General features: G+C 39.8%; 1 protein-coding gene across 3 annotated transcripts; it reads right to left on the bottom strand.

Moving 5' to 3' along the window:
- Positions 1–400: 400 nt before the first annotated feature.
- Positions 401–9,351, bottom strand: LOC105263454 (metabotropic Glutamate Receptor). Of its 3 annotated transcripts, none has more exons than XM_011299680.1 (18): positions 8,953–9,351; positions 8,210–8,604; positions 7,730–7,893; positions 7,436–7,546; positions 7,220–7,373; positions 5,798–6,044; positions 4,899–5,173; positions 4,460–4,629; positions 4,303–4,379; positions 3,830–3,995; positions 3,255–3,390; positions 2,971–3,173; positions 2,738–2,923; positions 1,949–2,495; positions 1,476–1,827; positions 1,199–1,391; positions 594–659; positions 401–433 (listed from the first exon to the last, which is right to left on the bottom strand). In XM_011299680.1, the coding sequence occupies exons 2-17, from the start codon at positions 8,448–8,450 to the stop codon at positions 648–650; spliced, it is 3,234 nt and encodes a 1,077-aa protein (XP_011297982.1). In that variant the 5' UTR covers positions 8,451–8,604; positions 8,953–9,351; the 3' UTR covers positions 401–433; positions 594–647. The 3 variants fall into 3 exon arrangements, with proteins under 3 accessions (XP_011297982.1, XP_011297985.1, XP_011297984.1); XM_011299683.1 differs by having other exon boundaries at positions 3,282–3,390; XM_011299682.1 differs by lacking the exons at positions 401–433; positions 594–659 and having other exon boundaries at positions 698–1,391.
- Positions 9,352–9,587: the final 236 nt, after the last annotated feature.

Genomic DNA, 9,587 nt, shown 5'->3' with positions numbered 1-9,587 from the left:
ACCTGCTCTCGCATGAGAGACTCCTAAAATTCTCCTTATCCAATAATTTCAATTTCCCCAAATAATCATCGACTGCCGTTTGGCCTTCGGACTTGTCAGAGCAAACGTGAATCATCTAAAAAAATGATAATAAAAAATTCCCCGATCAAACTAAAAATCCCGTTTCAATCGAACATTACTTGCTTCCTGGTGAAGTGCTCGACGAGATGCTCGTGGAACCAATTATTTTTCATTCTATTCATGCCTTTCTCTCTAATGATATTCCCCAATTGTTCTACCATTTCCGGTCTATTGAATTTTTCTAGAGTACCGTTGGCACAAGTGGAATCCCCGGATTCACTTTGATCATTCCGAGAACTCGTGGAGATCTCAACCAGAGACATGAGCTCCTCCTCGCAGTGCGGGGGTGACAGTTGCAATTGATGTAACAATCCTTGAATAATTATTGAACAAATGTCTTTTTTCAATGCAAACCCCTAACGAATTTAATTCTATTCAATTTCCATTATCTATTTTGAATTTTAGTGGATTCATTTCGATTTTCGCGCTGTCATCTTTATTATGTTAAAGATGTTAATGAACATTTTAATTACCTGCTATTTCGGGGAGGGTCGGTTGCCACTGGCACTCTTCACGATCATCTCCACTCATGTTTCTCCCTGAGGATGAAAAATCATGATAATTTATCAACGAATAAATCCGAGTCTCCATGGTTTCCAATATTTAGCCGATACCAGCGAAGCTATTGCGATTCAGGACGAGGGAACTAGTTTAAAGCGAGTAAAAATCTAGTCACTACATCCTCAACACAGTAAAATCATTTATTTTCAGTTACTGAACACAAAAGCGTTTTTATTCAGTGTGAATATCCAGCAGAAACGTAATTTCAATTAATTTAATTTGGTTAATTTTGATTAAAAGCGTTATTCATCCCACGGCATTCATTCCCACATTATTTTCAATCCATTAGAAAGATCGAGGAGTTAATTTTCGAATAGATAAAACTAATTGATATAAAAACAACGTCTCTCTAATAAATTTGATTGAAGTTCTAGAATTAATTATAATGATAATGAGAATTATCGCAAAAGTTTAATAGGAATTTGATAAAATTTCTTAAAAGACAGCGGAAATGAACACAATATTTTTCAATGGTCAATACAATAAATGTGAAAACGCAATTAATGACGAGTCAAACCGTTGTTTGATAAAAATCCCGAAACCCCGGCAATTTACTGCCGAGTGTAATTGTAATGTTAACTATGGGATTTCCGTGAACGTCAAAATGGTTCAGTTCTTCACGTATGCGAGCTTTTATCCCACCAAATCCCAGATTGAGTTGATCTTTTTTCTCTCCCACGGGGCACTCCAATCTCCGCTCCCTCGAGCCCCTAGTAATAAAAGTGTCATTTACAGCGTCAATTCTTTATCGGACAGAAAAAAAAAAAAACTAACTAAATTAGTATCAATTTTACATCATTCCGTGATTTTCCATGAGTGCTCTGGCATCCAGGGGTAATTCCTCGGGGCCGGTGGAGCATCGACCTCTGGCACTCCTATACCTTTTGATTTTCAAATCAAGATTATCCCTGAATAAATAATCCACTCGTTCCTGACGCAAATCTTCCACATTTCCAGTAGATTTGCACATTCTTTCGAAGCATCTCCTGCACTTGGGAATTGATTTCGAGGAAATATTGTCCGATGATGAGACGAGACGTATCGTAGGTGGAGAGAGAAATTCCCGGTGGGATTTATATAAATCCAGCAGCAACTCAGACCCTGTCTGCACGGATAAAGTTCTCCTCGAGACAGAGCTTTGCACATCTCCATGGTTGAAAATTATTGCAAAAAACAAAATCACGTGGATATTAACAAATAAAAGTCTTAAAAAGAAAATAAAGAGCTGATTAAGCAAAATAAAAAGATATTTAAATGGTATTAATACCTGATTTTTGTGGATTGTGATTAGAAAGCCTGTAAATAGGCTGCTTCAAGGGTGGTTCAGCGATGGCAGCTGCCACCCTGGCTCCGATGTGACAGCGTATCGATTTGCTCGTTGTAAAAAGTGCTCTATTATTTTTTTCCGGTCTGAGAACGATGATATAAAGTTTTGGTAGGAAAAGAAATACCAGAGTGACGGAAGCACTCAGTGTAACGCACATGCACATTGTCACGACTTTGGATTCACTGCCAAAGTAAATAGGAACAAATGCAATCCATATGACACACGTTGTGTACATAGCAAAACCGATGAATTTTGCTTCGTTAAAGTTTTCTGGAACGTTTCGGGTTTTCACAGCGTACAGGGTGCACAGGGCTAGGAGTAGGCCATCGAATGCCAACGGCGATAACACTGCCCTAGGGGATGTTGCACACATTAGGACTGCTCTATCTCTTGCCGGAAACTCTAGACGGGCTTGTGGGGGTTCAATCACCAGCATTGCACCAGCTACACCAGCTTCCAGCATTATCAGAAACGACGTTATTGCCACCTGTTCAGATAACATTTAATACCCCTTACAAATTTCTTCATTTGTTAATTCAATCAAATCAACAACTTCTCTCCACGATTCCATTCAATTTGCGATCCGGGTGTGATTATCTCAAAGATACAAATTTCATTGTCAAAAAAAAAATTCATTGGGGAGAAATTCGAAAAATTCCAATGAAAGCATTGGAATTAATTTGACGGATAATCCCTGTAATTTATTTAATAACAGAAATGAGAACGTACTTGAGCAGTCCCCGACATGAACACGAGTTTTCTCTTCGGGAATCTCTTCTTGGATCCAGCGAGAATTCTGGCTATTCTGTTGGTCTTGGTGAAGAGGCTGGCGTATATCATGGCAAAACTGATCCCCGGCATGAGTCGTGACAGGGCGCAGGATATCCTCGTGGGTTTCGCTAAAATGGGAAAAACCTGAGAGGAGTATAATAAATATTTGCGGTAATAAACAAGAAACTCACTGCAGCATGTGCCAGGGTGATGCCGGCGAGGATGAGATAGCTGAGCTCACGTGTGCTGGCTTTCACCACGGGGGTATTATTGTGTCTCACGAATATATGACACGTGGCAAAAGTCGCCATCAGTCCTAAAACGCTGAAGGTGATGCCAACAACAGCCTCCACGTCCCCCCAGGATGTGTACTCCACGAAAATCACCTCGCAGTCTGAAATACTGTCTCTATTAATTCCCCGGGGCTCTCCTTCAAGGATTAATTGTGTCGTGGATTTGTTATTGTTGTTAATACCGGTTTTATTTTTATTCGGCCACTGACCGTAGGGGCAAGGCACGCATTTCAGTTGCTCTTCGTCGACAACCTCGTGATGATCACAAGGTACACATGCCCAACAGCATTTCTTTCCTTGACCACCTGTTTTAAAATTCTGCAAATTGTGTCATTTATTTTTATTCATTTCATTACTCAAATTTCAGGTAGCATCCCCATCTATTTTTTTCAAACGAGATAATTTTTTTACATTTATTTATTAAATGAATTGCATGAATGAATTTCAGGTAATTCCTCCCTCTGAGGGTCTTATAATTGAAAAGTTCCCGTGGATACGGTGTCCCTCGAATTTATCCGGACTCCGACCTCATTCCTGGTCAGCGCATACGAAATATCCGCCAACAATAGCGAATCAGTTCTTTCAGCAGTCGATTGCTTTCCCCTGAATATCGGTAAACCGGACTGCATTCATTCATATGTACGTGAGGAAAAAAGAATTGAGGGAGATGAACTAGTGCGATATCGGAAATTCTGAATAAACTCCATTCCTCAAAGCGCAGTCAATTCCTGAGTCTATAATTGGTGGAATTAAATACCTTATAGTGCCCCATAGGACAAGGCTGTGAACACACACTGGTGACCAATTGACTGCCCCTGGACTGCGGTAACTCAGAGAGCACCAGAGTCCCATTATTCCAGTCCCCGATCTGCCTGTAATCGTAACTGCCATCGGGCCCGAGCTGATAATTCAGGATCTCATACCTGTCGCATTAAAATTATTCATCTCCACTTAAACTCCATTAACTCATCAATTGAATGATGACGTATGAAAAAATTTAAGAAAACTCAACAGCTTCCACGAGAGATCTGCGGAATGTCGATTATAACTCATCCTCATCAATCAGATCAATTGATTTCTAAGAGATTAACTGACTAAGAGACTTCTCGAAGAAAGTGTGAGTATATCCCTGAAATTTTTTCATATGTGGATGGTTATTATCGATATGAGGATGTTTGTTGTTTATCTCGTATGGATTTCGAAAGATTTCCAACAACCATACGCACCGACCTGGCCGGAGGGTCACCACGACGATCGAACTCCACCTCCTCCTCGCCGAAAGTGAAGGATATATTCATCAAGTGGTTCTGCATCGACAAAAAAAAATAAAATTAAAATAATATTAACCACTTGGCAAGGTGTCAGACCGCTAAATCTTGGGGATTACCTTGAAGAGGGTGCCGTTGAAGGGATACATCTCTTTGCAAACACCGGAGTAATCGCGACCGCATATCTCTTCAAGCATACTGTGGAGACCGTGTGCCATAGCCCAGAACGATTTCATCACAAAACTCATTTTCGGATCCTGACTGTAACGCTCCTCCAACCTCTCCTCACCTTTACGTGACCCAAATAAAAATCAATTCATACAGAATAAATTCTCTTGTCCATCTCCATAAATCTGTGACACATCGCACATTTCACTTTCATCTTGAATCGATTTTTCCTGTGTTATCAGCATTTGTTATAAGCATTTGCGAGGTGTAATCACCACGTTATCACTACTATTTATGACGTGGACAATTGATAGCAAAATATTTTATCAAATTATTTATAATAATAGGATTTGACTAAATGCCCTGTTATTGAGGAATAGTCTCTCTGACCTGTGCAGATTTTCCTCCCCTCCGGAAATTCAATGGCCGTCTTATTGCTGGGGTTCTCCTCCAGATCGTCACTCAAAATCCTCGGCATGACGCAGTTGAACCGATGCTGCCAGAATTCCACAAACCAGGGGTTGCGAGTGTTCGTGAAGGGATTGAGGGAGAAATAATGCTTGTCAAATTCCTTGACGTAGGGAGAGTGGATTCGAATGGAGAGGCTGCTCCAGGCCTCGTCTTCGAGGCCCTCGACGACATCATCGCGATCAGCCCAGCCGTCACTACTCTCAAATTAAAAATAAAGCTCTACAATCAATTCTCCACACTAACCGATTTATCTAGAAAATTGATTGACTGATTTTTTAATTTAAAAATATTATAAAAATGTCTTATAGAAACTATAAAATGTCTTGATAGATTGCATTTGATGGTTTATACTGGGGGATGGCAGAGCGTTCCTTAAATAAATGGTGAAATAAAATGTGAGGGTAAAATCGACTGGGAAGATTAAGTTTGTAGGAAATTGGTAACCGCAAATGTGACCGCAATTACCGAGTTCCAATGATTGAGTGAGACCAACAGCGATTCCCCTTGCGAATCTAGATGTCGACTTCCGGCCCATAACTAGCTTCCGTTTCTCCCTCTGGCCCTCACCACCCCCTACCCTTTGCAATTCTCACATTAACCCGCGTTGATCCATAATCCTCGTAATTACTGTCTAGAAATTTCTCATCTGTACAAATCGCGGGGAAGAATGAGAATCAACTAGCAGTAAACAATATTTCAAAGTCAATACTGGATTCATCTGCCTGTGATATCCCACTCGGGTGAACCGGTGAAAATTCATCAAAGGAAAAATGAAAAACCTGGACAAATGCAGAAGTAGAAAAATTCAATTAACTTGCCTTCCAATAAAAACGAATCGCCCTGTCAAATTGAGTCTCTTGCTGGCGGAGAGCAGGCCTCTCATCGTCATCCCCTCGCAGAAGCAGACGACGACATTTGCCGCCTGATCCTGATCGAGATTGGTCAGGACTCCATCGAAAACCGCATCCTCTGCATTTGATAGAACCGAATCCTCTCTCGCCACGCAGATACCATATCTCTCTGCCAATTCGCGAAACGCTTGCATTCCGCTCTGTCCATAATTCTCTGATAAAAATTTTCATTAATCATTTCAAAATAACAATGCAATTTTCAATAATAATATCACCATTACTTTAAAATAATCCGATATTTTCTCTCCAATTTTATATTAAATAAACATTCTGAAAATTTCGGGATTTATTGATAAGAGGAAAAATTAATAAGAGATGAATATAATAATTTTCCGGAAGATTATTTATTTTTAATACAAAAATTTAAAGGGTGAGGGGTTTGGCATGAAAATGCGAGTGAAAATTCAGTGATTGGAAGTTCAATCCAAAAATCATTATTGAAAATTCAACGTAGCCCAGTTCATTAAGTAATTGGAAATATTTCATTAAGTAGGTCGACCTGATGGATGAATTTTCAGTTGGACATGTGTGCAATTAAGGTGAACTAGCAATTCCATTAGTGTGATATACATATGTTTCCGAGGAAGACCCCGGGTATTGCTGTCACGAATACTTCCGAGTTCAAGGCTCCCGTGAGATCAAATTCTGACTGACTTCATTACATTAATAAAATTACTCAAGGGCCTTGTCGATTATATTCCGACAAAATATATTATATTTCGAGTGACTTGGCTAAATATTTTACCGCCACACTCACCCCCTGAGGAATATTTTTTCTTTTATTGCGGTACGTCATTGTCATTCTTATATTTTTCCCATAACACTCATTCTCATGAATATTATTTCCACTTCCGGTGGGGTCTGACTCACATTCACAGACGTTTTCCCCGGGAGTTTGATAAATGAGTCGTCCGCACGGAGAAAAATTAACGAACTGAATTCTAGTGCATTGCTGACAAAAGGGCGTAAAGGGACGGGCGGAGAAAATTCGGGGAATCACTGGAGAATTTTTTCCCCGGAGTTCTCTTCATTTTCATTAATTCTGTTTCTGACAATAGAGTAATTTTTTGTAATCGATGATTAGGGGTATTGAATCTCCGGTAATCAGCGGCCGGATTTGTAATTTCCAAATTTGAAAATCCCAGGGGAGGAGAGGGGAGAGAATAACCGCGATCGATAGACCCTTCAATTTCTCCCGAATACCGCACACCCGGATGGAGTGACAATTGCACGTGCTTTTTATAATTGATTAATCCCTATGATGAGTTCCATGCAATTAATTTCCAAATTCAAAATCCAATTTCCAAAGAATTTCCGGTTGACACTCACCGTCGGTATTGACGATAGAGACGTAAGTCCAATTGAAATACTGAACGAGATCGACGAGCAACTGCGCCTGGTAGTAGTCCGAGGGTACAACCCGCAGGAACGTGGAGTACCTCTTCTTGTTGCTGAGATCTCTCGATGTTGGTGAGTACCCAATCTGCAATTAATCAGATCATAATGAGCAGCTCCCAAATTTACCCCTAATTAGAATGAACTCACTTGAGGAATTGAAAACAATTGCAATAAATTCTGAACTTGAAGAGCAGCTGAACTCGAGCCTGGACCAACAACCCCAACAACCGGTGCCTTATTCAGAGGAGATTCTGAATTCTGAGAGAATTATCCGATCAATTAACAACATCAAGCACTACCAATAAAAAATCCTGTGAAAATTCATGTGTTCCTTTTGCAAGAAAAAAAATTATTCGAGTTTCTATAAAAGAAGTTTCCAATATTCTGTCCATAAACTTTCTGATATAATGTGTAATGCATCGAAAATTTCGGAATACTGACTAGAATAATCGAATCGACTTGACAGCCAAGCGATTCCCCATTGGCTGAAAGTTGGGGTTGAGTGAGAGCTGGTGTGATAGCATCCCTCACAAGTTCGATACTCTGCTGAAGTGCCACAGGTGCAGACCAACAGGAGTCTCTCGCCTCCAGTCCAAGTGTCACCCCTTCCGATAGATAAAGTCATTAAACAATAGCAGAAATTCTGTACTCAATAAAAAAAATTCCCATTCATTACCTTGAGATAAATATCGATAAGATCAATGAGAAAAATCCTGACTGCGAGTCTAGTAAGCATTTATCTTTTTATTTTATTTTTATTATAAATTAATTGATCATTGTGAATGTTTAGTTGACTCGCAACCAGGAGTTGATCATGACATCGATCAATCAATAATTATTGGAGAAGAAAGATTTTAAGAAGACTTTAATTTACTTCTCTGAAGTAAATGAATATTTATTCCCAGTGGTAAATCCACTCACCAGGTAAAATACTCGTGTCTCTATTAATTTTGTCGAGAGTGATGAGAGCAGTCTCAACTCTCTGTATCCCATAGAGTTCCCTGACAGGTCCACAAACGAGAGCACCCTGACCACCACTCGGTGCATGATGAACGCTGAAGAGTGCACCAACCACCAGGTCACCCCTGACCTTGGCAGATGGATCTCCAGCGTCTATCAGGCCCAGCAGAATATTCAGAGCTATGAAAATCATCGCCAACATCTCATCATCCACTCATTAACACTGCGATCAATTAATTCTGCGTTCAGAAGCGATCAAAAAACATCAAAACTGGTCATCCAGTCTCAATCTCACGAGTTTTAGCTCTGATTTCACCGCCTCCAACGCACCCCATACCGCTGTCATCAATAATTTCCTGTTTAAAGTAAAAAGGGGAACGCATCTTAGTACGCTACGTCGGTGAATAAAATAAAGTAATAGTCGAACGTTTTGGATCCGGATCAATTGACTCGTCTCCAAAAGGTACATCTTCCTGGTCGGTAGGTATAAATATCCTGGGGATTAGGTGAAAATAAAAAACACCAGACGCGACGAAGTTACGGGTTTTCAAAGTAACTATAAAAATTGCAATTATAGCTCAGTACGTCATAATTACTAAAGACTAATTCAAATAATTAATTTAATCAACTGAATTGAGAGACTGATTCATCACCAAAAACAAATTACGTTAAATAATATTATTGTATTTTTAGAATGGATTTACCTGGATGTTTCTTCATTTTTTCCATACGAATAGTCAGTTCCACTGATTTTTTCATGAAAGTCTCTATTTTTAATAAAAAATATAATGAAAGACAGTGACTGGTATTGATGCCGGAGAAATTAGCCAAAAGCTGATTGATTGATTGATCCCGTCAGCCCTAATTACCCGATAACACCGAAATACATCCGCACTTGAACCGAAATAAACATTGCGAGTGCAAGCACAAGGACTCGGTTGCATATAATTTAATAAACATGACGCCTGTCAAGATTAAATCCAGTTGAAGTATTTTTTTTTTTCCCGCAAATAACACGTGTCACTAAATCGTAATGAATTCGCGTAATGAAGTGGAAAAATTGGCGGGTAAGAGACGAGTTGATCGTTTCGTTTTGAACTGAAGAGCAGTCGATCCAGAATGTCGTGGATGTTGAGCATAAGACAGCAGTTCTCTGGGGCACATGCGCCAGGAAAATAAAGCCACGAGTGGGACTCGCGGGTAAGAGCATCAAAATTTTCACGAGAGTGACTTGGCCTGCAATGAGATCTATTCATTATGCAAATGTTTTATGTCCCGTGGGCATCCCACCGTATTTCACAGTCTGACCCGCTCCATATTCATCAACAAAATTGTTACT

The sequence above is a fragment of the Fopius arisanus genome, unplaced genomic scaffold (assembly GCF_000806365.1).
Source record: "Fopius arisanus strain USDA-PBARC FA_bdor unplaced genomic scaffold, ASM80636v1 scaffold00015, whole genome shotgun sequence".
In the NCBI taxonomy this organism is placed as follows: domain Eukaryota; kingdom Metazoa; phylum Arthropoda; class Insecta; order Hymenoptera; family Braconidae; genus Fopius; species Fopius arisanus.
Note: the sequence above shows the minus strand (reverse complement) of the source record. Positions and strands in the feature narration are given on the sequence as shown.